Source organism: Phascolarctos cinereus, unplaced genomic scaffold, assembly GCF_003287225.1.
Source record: "Phascolarctos cinereus isolate Bilbo 61053 unplaced genomic scaffold, phaCin_HiC Scaffold_3;HRSCAF=262, whole genome shotgun sequence".
NCBI lineage: Eukaryota > Metazoa > Chordata > Mammalia > Diprotodontia > Phascolarctidae > Phascolarctos > Phascolarctos cinereus.
Window position 1 is genome coordinate 174508716 of NW_027555736.1, and position 23178 is coordinate 174531893.

The 23178-nt window shown below is 38.0% G+C and overlaps 1 protein-coding gene across 1 annotated transcript; it reads left to right on the forward strand.

Annotated features, from left to right (window-relative positions):
- Nucleotides 1–6319: 6319 nt before the first annotated feature.
- On the forward strand, nt 6320–22610 carry CCNB1IP1 (cyclin B1 interacting protein 1). The gene is made up of 3 exons (XM_020981982.2): nt 6320–6738; nt 13292–13625; nt 20887–22610. Exons 1-3 carry the CDS (start codon nt 6442–6444, stop codon nt 21087–21089), a joined length of 834 nt encoding a protein of 277 aa, XP_020837641.1. The 5' UTR covers nt 6320–6441; the 3' UTR covers nt 21090–22610.
- The last annotated feature ends 568 nt before the right edge of the window (nt 22611–23178 follow it).

Sequence of the window (23178 nt, forward strand, 5' to 3'; positions counted from 1 at the left end):
AGTATCTGAGGCCGGATTTGAACTCGGGACCTCCTGACTTCAGGGCTGGTGCTCTGTCTGTACCACCTAGCTGCCCCATAGGAATTACTTTATCCATGTGAGTGACTTAGCTATTGCTGCATGAAAGATTTACTTAATGTTCAGTAGGAGACTTTTCCATCCTAACATATATACTTAGCAGCCTTCCTGTACATTTTATATAAGATTAAGTAGCATATAAGATTTTCAGAAGGCTATTCATTTGTCTTGTTTTGGTCCCTATTGAACAGGGACAATTTGGATATTCTCAAAAGTAAGTTTGAAAATTAGGTTATACTTGTCAATACATTTAGTATTCACCAAATTTTTTTAATGACCAAATTGCCTTTGTCAGAGTAATTTAGGGAGTTGGAAATTTTTAAAGGAAGAATATTTCAAATGAGTAAAAAGTGATGACAAGAAAGGAGAATGAAACTTTGAGGCTTGTGAGCTACAACCTCACTCGTATTCCCTATCAAAATTCACCTGTCCTTTCTGTACTTGATTGTCACTGGTAGTTATTCCCATTCCAATTATTAAGGCATAAAACCTTGCAATGATTTTTGCTTCCCCTCAAGTCCTGCTGGTGCTACTTTACAACCCTTATAGTTGAATGTTATAAGGGTCTTGGTTTGTATTGCTTGTCTCTTTCAATGCCCCCTGATGGCCATTCTTGCTTATTGTATTTGTTTATAAAATAAAATTTTTAAAAGCCCTTCATGTGGCCAGTTGACCTCTACAAATATATTTTACTGCCATATTTGACAAAATATGCACATGGGTGACATCACACGCCTACCGAAATGGAAGTAACTAACGGGTTGAACCCCTCCCTTTGCTGCAGCCAAAAGGTTCTAGTCTCAGCCATATGGAAGATGGGAGGAGACTAGAGACAATTAAATTAAAAGCTACTGCAATAGTCCAGGGCCTGAACCAGGATAGTTTCCAGGAGGAGAAGATAGATGCAAGCTTTGTTGTGGAGGTAGGATTGACAAATACCTGATTGGATATGGGGGATAAGAATGGCAAGGGGGAGTGAAAGATTGTTTTTGAATGTGGGTGATATTGGTGGCCTCAAGAGAAAAAGTCTGTGGAGTAGGGATGGATTTTTTTTTTTTTTGGAAAGGGCAGTTGAGATATGAATTCTGTTTTGGACATGATGATTTTGAAGAATGCGTTGGCCATCCAGGTAGAGATCTTCAGCAGGTGATTGGTGATGTAGGAATGGTATTCAGGATATGTGGGCTAGATGTATAGATTTAGGAGTCTATCTGAAGAAACAAATGAATTGATAAATGAAATTACAACAGTAGCTAATGTAGAAAAAGAAAAGGACTCAGATGTAAGCCTTGGGAAGAGAAGTCATATGGGATCAAGGGCACAAGTAAAGGATAAAACTTGACACAAAGAACTACTTCCTTTTCAAAGAACAAAGGAAGTAGAGTAAGCTGTAGAGGAGTTTTGAGTTACCTTTTGAAATAGTTTAATAAGTAGGATTGGAAGTTAATGCTGAGAGAGGGGATGTGGAGTGGCTTAAGAACACTCAAGGAAAAGATAGGTTTGGAACAACTTCTGAGGGTTATATGATAAATCAGGGGAAAAGAAAATGACTTCACTGAAGTGGTAGAGGTGACATTTCTGAAATTAAGAGGGTGGCAAAGGGATTGGAAAGCATGCCATTTGATGTTTGTAGGATCTCTTTAATCTACTTTACTTGTCCTGAATCACCAGTCTCCACCTGCATGGCCCACTGGCATATCAAACTGTCTGAAACAGAATTATCTATCCTTACAAATAAAAACAACTCTCCTTGAAATTTCCTTTTCTTTTTCTTTTGTTTTGGCACCACCATCCTTCCATTCTTGTCACATCCAGGTTTACAAATTTGTAATCCTCCTTAATTCACTATCTCATTCTCACAGCCACCATTTTAGTCCAGGTCCTTATCTTTGCTTGCCTGGAGTATTTGCAGTGTTTACTAACTGGTCTCCCTGCCTCTTTTTCTCTCCAAATAGTGGCCAAAATAACTTCCTAAAGTGCAAGTCTGACTATCCTGCAAGAAGTTTAAATAGTTTCATATGGGAATACTGGGTGGTGAAGTGGATAGCATGCTGGGCCTTGGAATCAGAAAGACTCAACTTCTGAGTTCAAATCTGGCCTCAGACACTTAGTAGCTGTGTGATCCTAGGCAATCACTTGCTTCAATTTCCTCATCTGGAAAATGAGCTGGGAAAAGGAATTGGCACACCACTCCAGTATCTAGTAGAATGCGACTGAACAAACTTACCATTTCAGGTTTATTTCAATAGTACAATAAAGAACAATTCAAGCATTCTAATCTTATGGCTAAACTGGTCTACTTCTGTTTCCTTAATTTGGCAATCCATCTCCTACCCCCATATCCTTGCACTGGCACCTATACCTTGAATGTGCACGCTTTTCACTTCCATTTCTTAAAATCATTAGTTTCGCTGAAGGATCGATTCAAGTACCATTTTTTAAAAAGATGCCTTTCTTGATTATTTTAGTTCTAAGTACTTGCTGTCTCCCTCATTAAATTATCTCATATTTGTCTTTGTAAATGTGATGCCCCAAATAGAATGTAAACTTCTTGAGGGCAGCTAGTCTTTGTACCCTCAAGGAACTAGTGCAGTGCCTTGTGCACCGAAGATACTTAAAATGATTTAGTTGAAATTAGGGAACAATAGCTGATAGAGCTCTAAGAAACTACAAACATAACATTTTATGCTTATCTCAAGATCTTTCATAAAAATACCCTGTAAGCTTTACTCCCAAATATTTATCCCAAGGCCTCTTAAATTTGTTAACAAACTTAAAAGTCAGCTTCTGATTGCATTCATTGTGTATGAGACACCTGCTAAATTTGTTTTGTCATCTAAGTAATCCTAACTTACTTGCAAAAGTATTTTTAAAGCCTTAACTATAACTACCTTGTGCAAACTGACTCAAATGTTTTGGAAATCTTCATTTTAATCTTTAAACCCATTATGTACATTGTTCAACCAGCTTATGTATTTGGTCATAGGAGGCTCCTGCTTTTGAATTTCCCATCAATTTTAGGTTTTTTTTGGTTTGTTTTTGGCTAGGCAGTGGGGTTAAGTGACTTGCCCAGGGTCACACAGCTAGTAAGTGTTATGTGTTTGAGGCCTAATTTGAACTCAGGTCCTGCTGAATCCAGGGCCAGTGCTGTATCAACCGTACCACCTAGCTGCCCTCAATTTTAGATTTTACAAATGATACTACCAATTAAATTATCCATTAACTCATAAAGTGAGAAATTATCATGAAAGCACAAATACAGCTCATCAGCAATGTGACATCCCATCTCTCATCTGTTTTCCTTCAAGTCCCAGCTAAAATTCCCTTTTATAGGAAGGCATTCCTGCTTCCCCCTTCCTATTAGTGCCTTCCATCCATGATGATCTCCAATTTATTTTGTATATATCTCTTTGTACTGCATTGTTTGCATGTTTTCTCATGCTGCTTGAGAGCAGAGGCTATCTTTTCAGTTGTCTTTGTACCCAGTGCTTAGCACAGTGCCTGGAATGTAGTCGTTCAGTGCTGTGGGACCCAGTTGAAGTTTCCTTGGCAAAGACTGGAGTGGTTTGCCATTTTTTCCTCCATCTCTTTTTACAGATGAGAAACTTAAGCAAAAAGGGTTAAATGACTTGGCCAGGTTCACACAGCTAGTAAGCATCTGAGGCCAGATTTGAACTCAGGAAGAGGAGTCTTTCTGAATCCGAGCCCAACACTATCCACTGCCACACCTAGCACTCGGCAGTGCTTAACAAATGCTTGTACGTGACTTAGAAGACAATTGTGGAATATAATCAGGAGAATTTTACTAGGTCTAGGTTTTGGTTTTGGCTATTTGATTACCTTAAGCAAGTCACCCCAATATCCTTCCTTAATTATAAAATGATAGTGTTATACTATGCCCCTTTCCAGATCTAAAATTCTACGTTGGGATGACTTTCTCTATAAACACGTGGCTACCCTTGGCAATGAGCCATATAAACGGTATTATATAAACTTGTCACTAGCATCAGTCATGGCTACAAATAAGTACAGAACAATCTGTTAAAGAATTTAGCAGGTAAAACAGGCTGCATAAAACAAAAGTCTGATTAGTATTTGGACAAAAGTCGAGAAGGGATTACAGAAAAGGAGTAAGAGCAGAAACAAGGGCAAGCCATTCTGAAGACCACTTGGGCTATGGCAGAAGGAGCTCTGCCTGGGCACGTGATCTCCCTCTGCACATCTTCACGGAAGTATGCTCACAGCTCGCGGGAGATGTGGCGCACGCGCAGTACAGGACACTAGATCTGGGCTCGAGGGGCACGGGGCGCATGCGTAGCTTGACGGGTGGGGGAGGGGGAGAAGAGGAAGAGACGCTCATTGCGACTGAGGGCGCAGCGTAGGCCAGTGTGTTTTCCCGCGCTTTCTCTTCTGGCGGGCTCAAGTAAAGTCTTAATTTGTTCTTTTTTTGAAGTTGCCATAAAGTGGTGGAGCTTAAGTTCAAAACCCTCCCACCCTCAATCAAATCCCGCCCCCTCCCCGGGCCTCAGCATCCTGCTTGGACGTGGAAATCGCTCCTTCCCCAGGTGGAAAGTCTCGGGGACACCCCCCCCATCCCCTGCCCCGAAGCCTCTGGCGCAGGCCTAACGAGCGTTTTACCTCAGTCCCCCCACCTTCAGCTGCTCCTACACGGCTTCTGGGTCTGGCGCCATGTAGGCTTTTCATAAAAACTAAATGAGATTCTAGCTCTGGAGCTGGAAGGAACCTCTGCGGCCTTCCAATCCAACCCCGTCTTTTTACAGATGAAGAAACTGAGGTCAGTCACAGGATCACAGATTTAGAATTGGAAGGGACTTTAGAGGCCCAGCCCAACAGCCTTCTCTCACCCCCTTCCCTCCCCACTGTTAACAGGTGAGGAAACTCTGGTCCAGGGAGGCTCTGACTTGCTCAGCACCAAAAGGTGGATGTGATTGAACCCAGGTCCTCTGGCCCCACCACTCTGCTGTGTTTTATGAATTGAATTGAAAACTGAGCTGCCTACTTACAGTGACTAACTACCCAGTAGCTCCCATGGGACTCTGCCAGATGGTGAGGTCCTGTGCGAGGGAGGACATGCTTGTTGTCTGCAACTTAAAACCAAACATGATTTTTGGCAAAATCTATCAATTTCTTTAAAAAAAACCAGCCCAATAAAACAAACCCAACTCATTTCACTCAGTGTGGTGTTGCAGCTAGTAATGGGGATGGGGGTTGAGTATCTGTCTAGTCCAAACTTGGATTGCCATATAAAAACTAAGAGAACTAGGCTGTAACACCCGTGGGTAAGTAGTATCTAGCTTTAGAATAAAATACCAGCTATGTCAGTCAAAAACCAGCAACTCTACTTTCAGTTCTGCTACTAAACATCAGTGTAGTCTCTGGGCCCAGTTATTTGTTTCTCATGGCAGTATGGTATATGGGAAAGGGAAGGGAACAGGCATTTATTAAGAGCTAGCTGTGTTCCAGGCACTGTGCAAAATAGCAACTTCAGTCCTCATTATTGTCCTCATTTTAAAGCTGGGGAAATTGAGGCAGTGGATAAATGACTTGCCTAGGGCCAAGTAAGTGTCTGAGGCAGGATTTGAACTCAGGTCTTCTCGACACTAGGCCCAACTCGTTATTATGCCACCTTAGCCACTCAGAGAAATAAAAAGAGATAGTGTTGGATTTGTCAGAGTACCTGGGTTGGAATCCTACTTCGCTACTTACTACTTGTGTGGCCCTGGGTAAATTACCTAACCTGTCTGGGTCTCAGTTTCCTTATTTAGAAAATTGGGAGGGGCAGGTAGGTGGCACAGTGGAGAGAGCACTGGCCCTGAAGTCAGGAGGACCTGAGTTCAAATCCAGCCTCAGACCAAATACTTGACACTGTGTGACCCTGGGCAAGTCACTTAATCCCAAATTGCCTAAAAAAACCTGGGGATTAAGGAAAATTAGATAGTCCCTAAGGTTCCTTCAAGCTCTAAATCTATTTTTCTGTGATAAAATCATAGACCAATAGAAATGGAAGGGAGCTGAGATCTTCTAGTCCATGTTTTATAGATGAAACTGAGGCCAAGACTGTTAAAGACATATTAAAAAACACATGGGTAATTAGTGGGCAGCACCCAGTCTCTTATCTTTCAGTTCAGTGTGCTTTCCATTATAAAACTTTGCTGAGGGAGTTACTGTCTGTAGAGGAAAGTCAATTAATGTTGACTGCCCAAAATGTGCCAAGTGGGCTTGTTAGTCTTATTCATTCTTCCATTTTCCTGACTTTAAAGTTTAACTGCATATCTCATTTGATTCTTCCTTAGAATTCCCTTCAGCATTTTGGAGCCTGAGAGATTCATTGTTTACTGAAATATGTCTATATGTGAAGACATGTTGCTCTGTAATTATCGAAAGTGTCGCATCAGGCTCTCTGGCTATGCATGGGTAACTGCTTGCTCACACATCTTCTGTGACCAGCATGGCAGTGGTGAGTTCAGTCGGTCTCCAGCCGTCTGCCCTGCCTGCAATAGTACCCTTTCCGGTAAGCTAGACATTGTTCGAACCGAGCTCAGTCCCACAGAGGAATACAAAGCCATGGTGTTGGCAGGGTTGAGACCAGAAATAGTTTTGGATATTAGCTCCCGAGCACTGGCGTTCTGGACATACCAGGTAAATTGTGGCTGTTACTCCACTTGTATAGAGATTATGCCTTGAACTAATGCATGTGTTCTTCTTATTTGCTTAAATCATAAACTTTTTGAGGACTCCGATTTTTTATTTTGAAATGCTACTATATATTTTTGAACATGTCATTATGTACTATATATGTGTTTGGATTAAAACTATCCTGAAGTTGCGTTTACGATGATGTTTGCACATTTCATAACAGTATGAAATAACATCAGTATCATATACTGGTATAATGTAATTGAAAAGGAATAATGTATTATTTATTTTCTTAGTAAGGGTGAATGAAATCTGGTAAAAATGTAATAATAAATTTCAGATGTAAAAGAGTCTTGGATTTACCCTGTGATTTTAAAAATTAGGAGGATGGTGGGACAAAAATTCTTCAGGGATAAAAGAGGATCAGTAAGAAAAAATAGTCTAATTACATTATTTAGCAATTATAATAAAGCTCCCTGCATCTGTGATTCCACATTGTTGAATTGTGAAATTAAGTAAATTAAGTTAATTTTGATCGAAGAACTGTGATCAGAAATCATGATAGATCCTGTGAGTTAGGTAACACTAACTGCATTTTTACAAAAGGGATACTAAGGCACAGAAAAAGACAGTAACATGACCATGTATTACTACTTCTCATGTCAAGCAGTTCCTACTTTAGATGCAGAAGTTTTCTGGAACGGCATCTTAAAGCAGATCACTACAGGGCAAAGTCTCAACTGTAGAGGTGGTCTCCCTGATTGTATATATCTAGCACTGGCTATTGGGGAAAATTGATAATAGCAGCAAGTTTATTGTAGATATAAGTACTAGGCAGCATTAAATAAAGTGAACAGTGACAAGAGCAGGACAACTAGGTGGCACAGTGGATAGAGTGCTGGGCCTAGAGTCAGGAAGACTCATCTTTGTGAGTTTCATTCTGCCCTTAGATACTTACTGTGTGACCCTGGGCAAGTCACTTAATCCTGTTTGCCTCAGTTTCCTCATCTGTCAAATGAGCTGGAGAAGGAAATGACAAACCATTCCATTATCTTTTGCCAAGAAAACTACAAATGGGGCCAAAGAGTGGGACACGACTGAACATCAACAACAACCACAAAAAGCAGAGAATGCCTTTGAGTCATGCTGAAATATTTAAAAGTTATTCAAGTACAAACCTGGTTTATATGAACTTGCCACAGAAAAGGAAAGCTTAATTATTTCAAGATAGTAGAGTGAGTAGTCTGTAAGTCCAGCTCTTCTACACTAGCTCAAAGCAAAAATAAAACTACTACCAAATACAGTAAAGGAATAACAAGAGTTAACACAGAGGAAAAGAAAGAAACCTTTATAGAGAGATACTAGGAGGAAAATTAACAACAACAAAAAAGAAGAAATAAGTATGCAAAAAATGAAAAAAAACTATGTAGTAAAAGAAGGCAAGGAGAAAATTCCAGAAAGAGCAACAGTTTCACCTCTAGAAGAGTTAATGGACAGAGAAAAGGAAACTTCAGAGCAGTTTAGAATCACAATAAGAGATATAAAGGAAGAGCTGACATCTCTGTATAAGACAGGAAATAGGACCACTAATCAAAGAATTGGGGAAGATGAACATAATAAATGACAAAATAGAAAAGACAATGGAAAATCTCAATAAATCAGTGGACTTTTTGATTCAATTCAATTCAATAAACATTTATTCAAAGCCTGCTATGTGGTTGACACTGTGCTAAGCACTAGGGAATACAAAAAGAGGCAAAAAAGAGTCCTTACCATCATCTGTCTACCATGGAATCCAATGGAGGAGACAACATGTAAGCAGATATATACAAAGCTAGCTATACACGGGATAAAAAGGAAATAATTAACAGAGGGAAAGTATTGGAATAAAGAGAAATTAGGTATGATTTTAGTTGAGATTTAAAGGAAACTAGGGAGGTCAGTAGTCAGCATAGACGAAGAAGAATGTTCCTGGCATAGGGGATATTCTGAGAAAATGCCTGGAGCTGAGAGATGGAGTAGCTTATTTGTGGAACAGTCAGGAGGCCAGTACCACTGGATAGAAGAGTACCTGTTGTGGAGTGATGTAAGAAGATTAGAAAGGTAGGAGAGGGCTAGGTTATGAAGGGCTTTGAAAGCCCAACAAAGCATTTTGTATTTGCTCTGAAGGCAATAGTAAGCCACTGGAATTTATCAAGTAGGGAGATGACATGATCAGACTTGCATTTTAGGAAAATCATTTTTGTGGCTGAATGGTGAATGGACTGGAATGGGGAGAGACTTGAGGCAGGCAAACCCAATAGCAGGACTAGAATGATTTAGGAAGAACAGAGAAAATAAATTCCAGGCAGAAGAACAAATATCAGAACAAAATTTAAAAAATGCAAGGATGGGAGATAAGATTTCTTTAAAAAAAAAAAAAGAGCAGTTAGGTGACACAGTGGATAGAGCACAGAAGGACCTGAGTTCAAATCCAGCCTCAGACACTTACTAGCTGTGTGTGTGTGACCCTGGGCAAGTCACCTGGGGGGTTCCCCCTACCCCCCAGCCAAAAAGAGCTGGAAGTAGAGATGAAATATTAGAATTATTGCTCTCCCAGAAAAATACAGTTTAAATACCATTAGGAATGAATCTTATTTCATTTGTTAAAGGGAAATCCTAGGTGAGGAAATTCATTTTGTTAATGACGGTTGGCACCTTTTTATAGTGTTTCAATGAAAATGAGAGGTTAAGTGACTTGCCCAGGGTTACTGTATGTGTCCTTATTGGGGCTTAGAACCACATCCTTTTGGCTTAGATGAAGGGGTGGGAAACCTTTGGTCGTGGGGCCACGAGGCCCTCTAGGTCCTCAAGTGTGGCCTTTTGATGGAATCCAAACTTCACAGAAGAGAGGCTTGCTCTCCATGAGCTACAGCGTACTGCTTCTCACCTAAATACCATCTCCCAATAAATTATTACTATTTACTGAGCATAGTGGAAACAGAGGACAAAGTGTAAATCTGTAGGGTTCTTTTCTGTCGACCTCCTTTTGAAATCAAAGTTCACCTCACCTAGGAAAGTAGTTGTCAAGTTGTGGAGTTTTATATATATGGAGAGAGTCTTATAAGCAACTAGGAGGAAACAGTTTACACACACACACACACACACACACACACACACACACACACACACAGAATTATGTAACTTGAGTACGGACAAGGAATGAAGGAAAAAAATAGCGTGAAATATGCTAAAAAGCAAGAGAGCTTGGCTTTCAATCAATGGCTATCCTGTAAAACTGAGCATACTTTATCTTGGAAAAATATAATTATTGAATGAGATTAAAAAATTTAAATATTTGATGATGAGAAATACAGAAATGAGAATGGTCTTTGCCTTGGTAGCTTTGGATATTTTCTTGATTGCCTTTTTTTAGTTATGAGGCCCATTTTTTTTTTCTAATCATTTAGTATCTTCCTTTTTGTCAGATATCTTGAGAATCTATACTTCAACATGCTGAAAATTCTGTTGCTTCTAGTTCAGACCTCCTTTGTATATACTCGTGTCCAGTTCCTTTTCCGATCTTGGTTTTCTTTAAGGCCATTCTTCATAAAATCCTTTGGGGACTGAAATGTTAGCATCCAAAATGTGGAGGTCCAACTGTCATTTATGGAGAAGATAGTTTGTTGTGGAAATCTTAACATATCTTTTCAGTTTGTTTGTGTTCATCCTTCTAATTTGATCTGTTAGTGTTTTAGGAGATGATTTGGTTTAATTGGTTTTTATTCCAAGCTTTCTATAAACTAAATTTTCCCACTATTGCTTCTTATTGTTTTATAAGATGGTATTGCTCGTAATTTTTCCCCGTCCTCTTAAGATTTTTTTTCTGTAAGATTTTACAAACAAGTTTATACTCTAAACTAAGTGTTATCCTTTACTGATATAGATCTTTGCTTGGCAAGGAAAAAAGTTTTTCATCTCTAAAATGGAGGGATTCGTCTGGTTGTGCTTTGAGGCCTTTTCCAGTGATAGATCTATGAATGCATGAACCAATGAACTGCTTTAGGAAATTATGTTAGTCTATTTAGATATCTGTTTCTTTATATATTTCCCACTTTCCAGCTTCAACAGCTTTTTTAAACAAAACATATTAGAACTGCCTCAATTGCATGTCATATTGTCTTATTTTCATTCTTGTAATTTGACGTTGATTTTGATGTTCTAACATGTCAGTGGTCTGATTATATACATAGGCAGCTGATTTGGAAATTACTCCTGCACATGTTAACTAGTCATTTCCTGTTGGAATATAGTCACTTTCATTGTTTATGGTGATTTTATTAGGTGTTTTTACCATGTCCAGAAGTTAATAATTTTCTTCTTGAAGAAAATATTCATCAACATATAGGCACAATATAATATCTGTAATGTATAACATCTATACCTTTGGGCTTTTGTGTTTCTTACTTTTGAACCATGTTTTAGAACATATTCTTCTCCATCTTCTCCACGCCCCACCTTTGCATTAAGGTTATTATGTATGAAAGAATATGTTCATTTAGTTTGGAAGGTCTTAATAAGTCCATCTTAGAATTTATCTCCCTTCTTGTTCTGTGCAATAGATTTTGGTGCATAAACTATTATCTTCCTGATGGTCTTTTTGCTTATGCTTATGAATACTGCAAGACAAAATGGCCAAGTGTCCTATGAAATGTTTCTTCTTGCCTTTGGATACATAACATAAACTCTGTCAGTTCCTTCATTGGCTTCTCCAAGGAGAACTTGTTGAACTGTCTTTCCATTTAGCTACAATTTACTTTTGTCTTCAGATTTCATTTATTGTAAAAATGTCACTGCTGATGTATTCACTTTTTTTAGTACTCAGCCCATTCGTTGGTTTCTGCACAAAGATCTCTTAACTTCGCTAATAGTGAAGTTAATATTTACGATAGTCTAAAACTCTGTGATTCTTAGCAATATTGGCCCTCTTTTCTGCCATCATTACTGCAGAAGAAGGGTAAGGGGCCACATGGGACTGTGGGCTATTTTGTTTTTTTCTTATTTCATGTATTGCCATTGCCAAAGAATTCATCATTAAGCAACTAGCCTACTCATTGGTGATGAATATCTCCATACTTAGCTAATTTGATTCACAAAAAAGCAGGAATCTTTTGCTGAAGTCATATTCATATGTTTTATACCATTTAACTTAATAAATTCAAAATGAATAAATGAATTAAATATAAAAAGTCACTATTAAAAGGTGAGAAGAGAATGGAAGGTGATATCTCTCATAACTGTGGCTTGGAGATGAATTTGTGGCCAACCAAAACATAGAAAATTATACAAAAGACTAAATAAATTATTTTTCTATAAAAATAAAAAGCGTTTGTACAAATAAATGAATTCATTAGTGATAAGAAAAGATAAGGACTGGGAAAAGATCTTTATATAAATATCTCTGACAAAAGTTTGACCTGTAGAATTGGCACATGTAAGATTAAATATCATTTCCCAGTTAATAAGTGATTATGAATATGAACAAAGAAGGAAAACAAACTAAAAATAATCCTATTTAAAATGCTCAGGATTGTTATTAATGAGAGAAATGAAAACTGAAACATTTCTGAAGTATTACTCTATACATTAGATTGGCAAGGATAGCAAAATTCGTTGTTACTGGAGCTACAAAAATAATTGCACTAATTCATTGCTGGTAGAACTGTGAATTGACCTAACCATTTCCAAAAAGATTATGGAATCATGCAAGAAAGGTTAGAAAATTGTCTGTGCCCTTTAACCCTGTGATCCTGTTATTGAGTTTATACCCCAACAAGGTTATTGACAAGAAAAGACCTATCTGTATGAAGTATTTCTAATAATTTAATTTTTACTACTAAAAAATTAGTAGTAAATTCCATATCTAGGAATTGAAGACTGTCTGAACAAATTGAGGTATTTGAACTTAATGAACTAATACTGTACCATAAGAGATGATGAATATTAAGAGTTCATAGAAGTAGAGAAAGATTAGTGTGAAGTGATACAGAATGAAAAAAGCAGAGGCAAAAGAACAATATACACAGTTCCTATAACAAGTAAAGAAAGACAACTTTGAATGGCAACATAACTCAGATGGAAAACACTGGAGAATATTGGTACTAACTCATTGATATTGAATTGCCATCATCTTTTTAGTTTGTTTTACTTAACTTTTTTTCAGGCATTACATGTTGAGGGGGATTCAACTGGAAGCAACTAGAAGTATTCTAGGGGTTTGTATGGTGCATTGAAATATATTATCAATGAAAAAAAATTTCAAAGAAAAATAGGATCATCTGCTTTTTCAAAAAGCAACAACTAGGGAAAAATATGACATTGGCCAAGGTTAGACTTATTGAAAGAATAACCATGCCTTAACTTAGTTCTGGAAGTTAAAGTTATTATCTTAATATCTTTCTTTCCTTTGTGCATTCATTTATTTCTCTGTCACTTGTGCAAACTTTTACAACATACTAAAGGTGGTAAAATTTTCATTCTTTACTTTAATAATTTTTCCTTTTATTGTTCTGAATAGGTGCATCAAGAGCGTCTTTATCAAGAATATAATTTCAGCAAGGCTGAGGGCCATCTGAAACAGATGGAGAAAGTATATACTCAGCAGATCCAGAGTAAGGATGTGGAGCTGACTTCTATGAAAGGGGAAGTCACCTCTATGAAGAAAGTGTTGGAGGAGTACAAGAAAAAGTTCAGTGACATCTCTGAGAAACTCATGGAGCGCAATCGCCAATATCAGAAACTTCAGAGTCTCTATGATAGCCTTAGATTACGAAACATTGCCTTTGCTAACCATGAAGGAGTTCTGGAGCCATCCATGATCTCTCAGCCAGCTGCTTTTGGTTTCCCAACAGGTAAGGACAGGGTGAGATCATAAGCAATGTTTATCCTTTAAACCAGAAGTTATATAAGATGGACAAGTATGTCATTTTACTTTCTTCGGGATAAAACAGCCAATGTAATTGACACCATAATTGTACTTTCCTCTTTCTAGGAATTTTACCAATAGAACTAGAAGTAGAACTCAGGTCTCTTCTTGTATTCTACTCATAATACATTGGTCTTGAAGTGGTACTGTCTGATAGATCTTTTCTATAATATACATGCACATATATTATATATACATATATATGTATGCATGTATGGCGAGAGAGAGAGAGAGAGAGAGAGAGAGAGAGAGAGAGAGAGAGAGAGAGAGAGAGAGAGAGAGAGAGAGAGAGAGAGAGAGAGAGAGAGAGAGAGAGAGAGAGAGAGAGAGAGAGAATGAGGCTAGAGAGGCTAGGTTATAAGAGTTCATTTCTGTTGCTGGTCAGATTTCTTTTGAGTAGTAGGGTAGCATTTGGTTCATGAATATTAAGAAACCTTTCATATTTTACTTAAATATAGCTTTCTCCGAGGTAGGCAGTATAATTTATTGGATAGCTCTAGCTAGCTGTGTGGCAACAAATGCATTACTACTTAAGGAAAAGTACTATGTATGTTGATAATATGTATATGTAGACTATGTATATATGTATATACAAGTATATATATATGGCCCCACTCTCCCAGATTAAGTCTGGCTACATTTCCTCCATTAGGGTTCTAAGGGTTGGATGGTCTCTTCTCTAATACTCAACTCAAGCTTCTGTTCTGGGGGTGTTCCCCACACTATTAGCCACCAATGATTAGTGCCCCATTTCCATTTAACCACTCAACATCAATTAGCTTTTACAAAGGGCTATTTACTTCAAAGATATGGCAAGAACAGAAGTATATACAATTTCCCTCAACACCCTGAGGGGTATACTTTCCTTTTGGTCCCACAGAGTTCATATCCAAGTGCGATAATCACTACAATGTTGAGAGTTCCTCTCAGCTACTACTCCTTACTTCTCAGAACACCAGTGCTGGGATGGCTGAAAAACTCAGTATGGACTTTGACTCCTGGATCTTGGGTAGCTTGATCTCCTGATCTTTCAGAATTCCCAAGGTTATAGCCTCCAACAAGTGATCATGCACTGAGGCAAAGAACTAAGGCCCATATTCATGGTACCATACGTCAGTCTTAGATGGGGAGGGCCCAAAGCCTCTCACCCTCATAGTGTTGTCATCTTTCACTGGAGCACTGACAGCTGGAAGAAGCCAGCTGAAGAGAGGTTAGATCAAGAGAGGAAGGACTTGTCCAATGCCTTTTGAATGCCTCCCCAGTTCTGTATCAAAAGCTACAGGCAATCAAGAGGCTTATCTATGTGGTTAATGGCAGGAACCAGTTACAGAATGTCTTTTTATTCTTTAAAGTTTCTTCCAAGGCATTTCTATTATATATCATCATAAGTCTCCTGGACGAAAGGTCTCTAGCCTCTTCTTTGTGGGAAACTGCAACAGTGGTACTCTGTGCATATTTTTAAGGGCCGGACTTAGTGGTCAATCTCCTATATATGTACAATTAGACTAATATTTTACAGTACTTCAATGGGTCTGAATTCTTATGTGTGGTTATTTCCTCCAGTGGTGCAGATCTCCATTCATACCTTCTCATTCTTGCCTGTGCCCTCTTTTAAATCCTCCATATGGGGTTTACCTAATGTCTTTAAGGCTTTCCCTCTAGGTGTCCTGATATCACTTGAGAACCACTGTAGTATATGGAATATGGATTGTAATTTCATTTTTTGGGGGAAGCTGTTAAATCTATGATATTTTTTTCTAACTGTTTTCTTCTCCTCTTTCAGATGTCTTGAGAATCCTTGCTTTAATTGTATCAAAATTGTATTACTTCTAGCATGGCCCACTTCTAGGCATATTTGGGTTTGGTCTATCTGATCTCCATTTTCTCATTTTTGTTTTCTTTAATGACATTTCTAATTCCTTATAAAATACATTGGCAATTGTGGTGTTAAGAGTACAGATAATTCTTTCTTTACTGGGATGTCCCCAGACCTTTGTGTAAAGCAATTTTTACATCATGCAAACAAGGCAAATTTAGGGTTAGAATTGGAGCCAGAGGGTTAGGATTAAGGTTACAGTTGGAGTCAGAGGTGGAGTCAGTGTCAGATTTAGGGTTAGGGTTAGAATTTGTCCCTACTCACCCACTTCTTCATTTAGCCTATATAACAAAGGTACACGCAAAATAATACTTTTATGCAAGTCATAAAATGTACTCAAATGCAGACATAGTAAATGTCGTACCATGACAAGAAGTAGAATTATGAAATGAAAGGTAAAATTAATGATAAAGTATACACAGTACTGTCCAGTAAAATTAATGTAGGTGTGCAATATATTGCTCCTTCCCCACCCACTGTATCTATCCTTTATCACTGGCGGTTGGTTGAAATTTCATTTAGAATTCTTTATGTAAAGTCAAATTTGTGTAAGGTGAATTTACATAAAGCACAAATTGTCTATACAAATATGATGGCTTTACTAACATTAATGGAGAGAAGAGTTTGTTGTAGAAATATTGACAGATCTTTTCCATTTTATACCTGTTTGTTGTTTCTCCTAGTTTCATTTTTAAGTACTCTTAGGATAATATGGTTTAATTAGTTCTCATGCTGAGTTTTCTATCACTTCATCCCACTGGTTTATGAGCTCAGACTGTTTATGATCTTCTACCATCCTCTTTCATAAGAGTTTAAATTAATTTATAGTTTAAAATGGAGTTGTCTTTTGCTGCTCTCTTTCTCTATTTATCAAGGAGATCAAATTTTTGTTAGCAGAGTTGGTTTCTAGTTTCATCTGGCTGCTCCTCAGAGGCAATTTCTTTACATTAGTTAACCTTCCAGTGCTTATGCTTGTCATGAGCACTGCAAGAGAAAATAGACTACATGAATGTTACATGTTACATGAAAATGTTGCATGAAATATCTCTCATTACCTTTTTATATATGATAAAGTCAATTATACTAATTTCCTTCTTTTCCTCTCCAAAGGTGTGTGTCATCCTTCCATTTAGCTTCAATTTCTTTTCTTTCCTTTTTTTTTTTTTTTGGCAAGGCAATTGGGGTTAAGTGACTTGCCCAGGGTCACACAGCTAGTGAGTGTCATGTGTCTGGATTTGAACTCAGATCCTCCTGACTCCAGAACTGGTGCTCTATCCACTATGCTACCTAGCTGCCCCTAGCTTCAATTTCTTTTAGTCTTTTTTTTGGGGGGGGCAGTTGGTGTTAAGTGACTTGCCCAGGGTCACACAGCTAGTAAGTGTCAGGTGTTTGGTCTGAGTCTGGATTTGAACTCAAGTCCTTCTGACTTCAGGGCCAGTGCTCTATCCATTGTGCCACCTAGCTGCCCCTCTTTTTGTCTTTTAATTTTACTTATAATGAGAATGTCAGTGTTGCTGTGATAGTAGAATGTATCATTGGACACTGGACAAATATTTCACATTTAGAATGACAAAAGTTAATATTTAACTTGTACAGGCTAAAACTATTTTTTATATAAATTTATTTTTAGTTTTCAACATTCACTTCTACAAGTTTTTGAGTTCCAAATTTTCACCCCATCTCACCTCTCCCCCCACCCCAAGATGGCATGCATTCTGAATATCCCTTCCCCTAGTCTGTCCTCTCTTCTATCTCTCCCCCTTCTCTTATCCCCTTCCCCTTCTGTTTTCCTGTAGGGCAGGACAGACTTCTGTACCCCATTTCCTGTATTTCTTATTTCCCAGTAGCATGTGAAAACATTTTTTTAAAACATATGTTTTTAAAACTTTAGGTTTAAAATTTTCCTCTTCCTCCCTCCCCACCCACTCTCATTGAAAAGTCAAGCAACCCAATATAGGTTATACATGTGCAGTTATGCAAAACACTTCCATAGTAGACACATTGTGAAAAACTAACTCTATTTCCCTTAACCCTATCCTGCCCTCCCATTTATTCTATTCTTTCTTTTGACCCTGTCCCTCCTCAGAAGTATTTACTTCTGATTACCCCTTTCCCAATCTGCCCTCCTCTCTATCATCCCCCTGCTCTCTTGTCCCCTTCTCCCCCTATTTTCCTGTAGGGTAAGACAGATTTCCATACCCAATTGAATGTGTATGTTATTCCCTCCTTAAGCCAAATCCTATGAGAATAAGATTCACTCATTCCCTCTCACCTTCCCCATTTCCCCTCCACTGTAAGAGACTTTTCTTTTCTGTTTTTTTTGTGAGATAATTTACCCCATTCTACCTCTCCCTTTCTTCTTCTCCGAGTATCATCCTCTCTCATCCCTTAATTTTATTGTCCAGATATGACCCCTTAATCTTCAACTCACCCTGTGCCATCTATCTATCTATCTATACATACATATAATTTTTTTCCTCCAACTACCCTAATACTGACAAAGGTCTCATGAGTTATAAATATCATCTTTCCATGCAGGAATGTAAACAGTTCAATCTTAATAAGTCTCTTATGATTTCTCTTTCCTGTTTACCTCTTCATGTTCCACTTGAGTCCTGTATTTGAAAGTCAAATTTTCTATTCAGCTCTGGTCTTTTCATCAAGAATGCTTGAAAGTCCTCTATTTCACTGAATGACCATTTTTTCCCCTGAAGGATTATACTCAGTTTTGCTGGGTAGGTGATTCTTGGTTGTAATCCTATCTCCTTTGCCCTCCGGAATATTATATTCCATGCCCTGCGTCCTTTAATGTAGAAGCTGCTAAATCTTGTGTTATCCTGATTGTGTTTCCACAGTACTTGAATTGTTTCCTTCTGGCAGCTTGTAATATTTTCTCCTTGACCTGGGAACTCTGGAATTTGGCTATATTCCTAGGAGTTTTCCTTTGGGGATCTCTTTCAGGAGGAGATCTGTGGATTCTTTCAATTTCTATTTTGCCCTCTGGTTCTACTATATCAGGGCAGTTTTCCTTGATAATTTCTTGAAAGATGATGTCTAGGCTCTTTTTTTGATCATGGCTTTCAGATAGTCCAATAATTTTTAAATTCTCTCTCCTGGATCTATTTTCCAGGTCAGTTGTTTTTCCAATGAGATATTTCACATTGTTTTCTAATTTTTCATTCTTTTGGATTTGTTTTACAGTGTCTTGATTTCTCATAAAGTCACTAGCTTCCAATTGCTCTATTCTAATTTTTAAGGAAGTATTTTCTTCAGTAATCTTTTGGACTTCCTTTTCCATTTGGCCAATTTTTCTTTTTAGGGCATTTTTCTCCTCATTGGCTTTTTGGACCTCTTTTGCCATTTGGGTTAGGCTATTTTTTAAGGTGTTATTTTTTTCAGTATTTTTTTGGGTCTCCTTTAGCAAGCTGTTGAGTTGTTTTTCATGATTTTCTTGCATCACTCTCATTTCTCTTCCCAGTTTTTCCTCTACTTCCCTTACTTGCTTCTCAAAATCCCTTTTGAGCTCTTCCAAGGCCTGGGACTGATTCATATTTTTCTTGGAGGCTTTGGATGTAGGAGCTTTGACTTTGTTGTCTTCTGGTTGTATATTTTGATCTTCTTTTTCACCAAAGTAAGATAATATAGTCTGACTCTTTTTGCACTGCTTGCTCAGGATCCTGGACAATTACTTGAGTTTTAAACTCTTTGTCAAGGTACGAATCTGCTTCCAATGTGTAGAATGTACTGTCCCAAGCTTCAGGGGTTTGTACAGTTGTTTTCAGAGATACTTGTAGGGACCTGTAAATTTTCAGTTCTTCCAAGGTGGTATGATAAGGGGCAAGGTGTTTACTCCTTTCCTGGCCTGTGACCACAAGTACTGCTTTCTGTCCTGTAATTGTGAGGAGGGGTTCTTCTCTACAGCCACTACAAACTCCACCACCAGCGCTCCTCCTCACCGGAGCACCACTGCCCAGAACTGTGACCCAGATCCAAACACGGGCAAAGCAAGAGATCCCTGCAATCCCTCTCTGATCAGCCACTGGATTCCTCCTCAGTCTATGGGCCGGAAGCACGGGAAGCAGCTGGCCCGTCCCCCCCCCCCCATGCTCTTGGGGAATGGAGCTGAGACCCTGCCTTCCTGTCTCAGCACCGCAGAAACAGACTTTTCCCGCTGACCTTCTAAGTTGTCTTTGGCATTTGTGGATTGAGGAGTCTGGAAACCTCCACAGCTGCCCAAGATTCAGTCCTCTGAGGCCTCTTCTAGGTTCGCTGTGGCCTGCGCGCCCATGCCATGCTGCGCTCCTAGCCCGGCGCGATATGTCTTTCTGATCAACCATCCAAGTTGTCTTGGGCTGGAAATTTGTTTCACTCTGTCTTTTTGTGGGTTCTGCTGCTTTAGAATTTGTTTAGAGCAATTTTTTATGAGTATTTGGAGGAGTTTGGGGGGAGAGCTCAAGCAAGTCACTGCTTTCACTCTGCCATGTTGGCTCCACCCCCCTCTAGGCTAAAACTATTGCAAACCATTTTGTCCTTCCCTCAAACCTCGCATGTGACAACCCTTCTTTCCATGCTTTCAGGTGAGTACTTTGCCTCATACTTCACCAAAAATTTGAATTCATTTGCTTAGAGCTCCCTCTTCTCTCTTCCTCCCTTTTTCACATCACTTTGATGCCTTATAATACTATATCCTTCACCCCTTCACCGCTATATCACTTAAAGTAGTGACTTCATTTTTTCTGAAAGGAGTACATGGTAGAATATAACAGTATATCAGATATTTAAAACAAAACAAAAACTTGTATAAGAGGTCTTGTGAGCAAGTATATTTCGGCTCAGTCTCCTTAGTCATCTACAGAGAATTGTACATTGTGGGGGATGCTCAGAATATTACTAAGCACCACAAAAACCTGAATCATCTAAGAAAAATGAGTTATTTGATTTTTAAAATATATTAAACACTTACTATAATCAAGGCCCTGTGCTGGGGAAAAAAGGTGAATGTTGTAAGGGTTTTCTTTTAACTGTAATTCTGTGATAATCATAAGCACATTCTAGTTCTACCCCAAATCCATGTCTTTACTTTTGCAGACTACTTTTGATATGGAATCAGAAGCTAGCTATGAGTGAATAATTGAACAGAAATGTGTGTCAGGCACATTGGAGGTGATTATAGACTTTCTCTTATCACTCTCAGGATTATATTTTTCTTCTTTGAGGATTGAGTTTCAGTCAACAATGCTCATTATCTGTTCTTACAGATCTGCAAGAAAATAGGTATCTAAATTCTGTTCTGTTCTTTCTTTTTCTCCAGGGAATACTTCCAAGTTTCCTGTGGATATGACACCAGTTCGGAACTGGGGCAGTGGTGATGGAGACTTCCAGTTCAGACCATTTTTTGTGGGCTCTCCCACAGCAGCTGAACCTAGCAATAACTTTTTCAGTTTTGCTTCTCCCAGCCATGAAGCATTGCCACAGCCAGGTGGTAGCAGAGCTTTTAAAGTGAAAAGAATGTAGCCCATCTTGGAAACAGAGGGCAAAGTGAGAAAGAGGGGAATTTATCATTTATCATAACTATGCCTGCCTACTGTGCCTCATTTTTTCAAAGTTGAATTCACTAAGAATCTAGTTTGCTTTCTTGCTCTTCTCTGGTGGTTTCTAACAGTAAATGGATCCTAGTTATGGTGTAGCCATTCTTATGGCAAGTATTGTTGCTCATTCATGAGGTTATGAGTTTCCTTGTGCTATTAGTTATACAGAGTTTGTTGCTTTCTGTGAGAAACTTATGAGGAAGGAAGTTGGCTTTGGATTCTTTTCTTTTGCCAATGTTATTTTGAATAATGAATGCACTGTTTTATTAAACTCAGTTTGTGAACTGTTGCTTATTTGTGATCAGTAGTATTCAGACAAATGTGGCGATGTGTTGGCATTTAGAACAACATTTAGCTTATTGTAACTGTCTGGCTTGTATGGCCACATATTGCTATATTCATAAAGTCTTAAATATTGGAATATCTGAGTTTAGATATATGATCATTGTGACTTCTTTAAGTATGTGTATATATATATAGTTATCTGAGTATGTAGGTTCTGGTATTTATGTGTGTGCATTTTATTTCACACTTGCATCTTTGTTATCATATTTATGTATATATTTAACTTGGGAAATACATATGAATCTATGATTAGATGCTTTTGATATATTTCTGTATTTATGTGTATCTCTTGATATGTTTATATTTGTGTGTCATTGTGTCAGCATGTATCTGAAGTGTATTCATTCAGGAATGCATAAGTGAACATCTTATTGCATTGACATTTGTTTGTCAAGTCTGTATTTCAATTTAAAACTAGTCAGACTGATAAGGATTATTATTTCTTTAAGTTGGCTCTTAGGTATCCATTTCAACATGAAACATGAAAATAGTTTTACCTTATCATTTATTGTCTCAGTTTTGCTTTATTAGAGACATACACATACATACATATACGTGTGTGTATGTGTACATATATATTGCACATATACTGTAGAAAGTTTGCCTAACCTTATATACAAATTCATATAAATTATATATTATAATAGCACTTCCCTTATAGGGCTGTTGTGAAAATCAACATATACACACAAATATATATAATTCATACATACGGTGCTTTATATAAATGCTAGCTGTAACCAACACATAGTTCATTTTAGAGATGACATTAAAATGCTTTTTGAAGAATAGTTTCCTGTATGCTCTTGTCAGAGACTGAACATTTTTAACTCTTTCCACAGACGAGTAAAAATTAAACAGGTATCTGTTTAAAGGATAGACTGTGACTTTGGAGCTTCAGGAAGATATATGATATATGTTGAAAAAACACTGGTTAAGGATTTAGGACGTGTAGATTCTCATTTAGTTTTGTGACTTTGAGATGCTCTGTGCTTTAATTTCCTTATCTGTAAAATAAGTGGATTAAACTAACTGGCCTCTAGTTTTCCTCTCTAATTTTATGATTTTTTTTTGGTAGATTAGGAAAAAGAATAGTGAAATTTTTCTTGGTGTTTCAGTAATACAAATAAAAGAATAACTGACATTATATAGTGTTTTAAGGTCTGCAAAGCCTCATTTGTAACCAACAACAACCCTGGCTTTATCAATCAAAAAACATTTAAATGCCTACTATGTGCCAGGCACTGCTAAGTGCTCCCTAAATGCCAGATCCGAATGTACTTGATGTAAAAAGAACATAATGAAATGTTGATGTACATAAAATAAATCTGGGATGTTTTTATTTGATGCTGGGAGAGGGTGTAAAAGCACGTCTCATTTTACATATTTGAGCACCAAAAGGCCTTTATAAGAGAACTAAGTTTTGTTGTAATTCAAAGAAGTAAAAATTGGTTGCCAAGAACGTGCGTGATAGCTTTTGGTTTCCTAAGTGTGGAGAGCTCTTGATGTGGAAATCTCTACTATGGTAGAATGGCACACTTCTCATCTGCAAACTATAGCCCTAGTGCCTGGGGGTCTGGAGAAGTTCAGTGACTTCCCTCAGGCTCACACAGCTACCATAGAATGAACGTGTCCCAGGCAAGCCCGGAACAAGAGGTCTTCCTGACTCC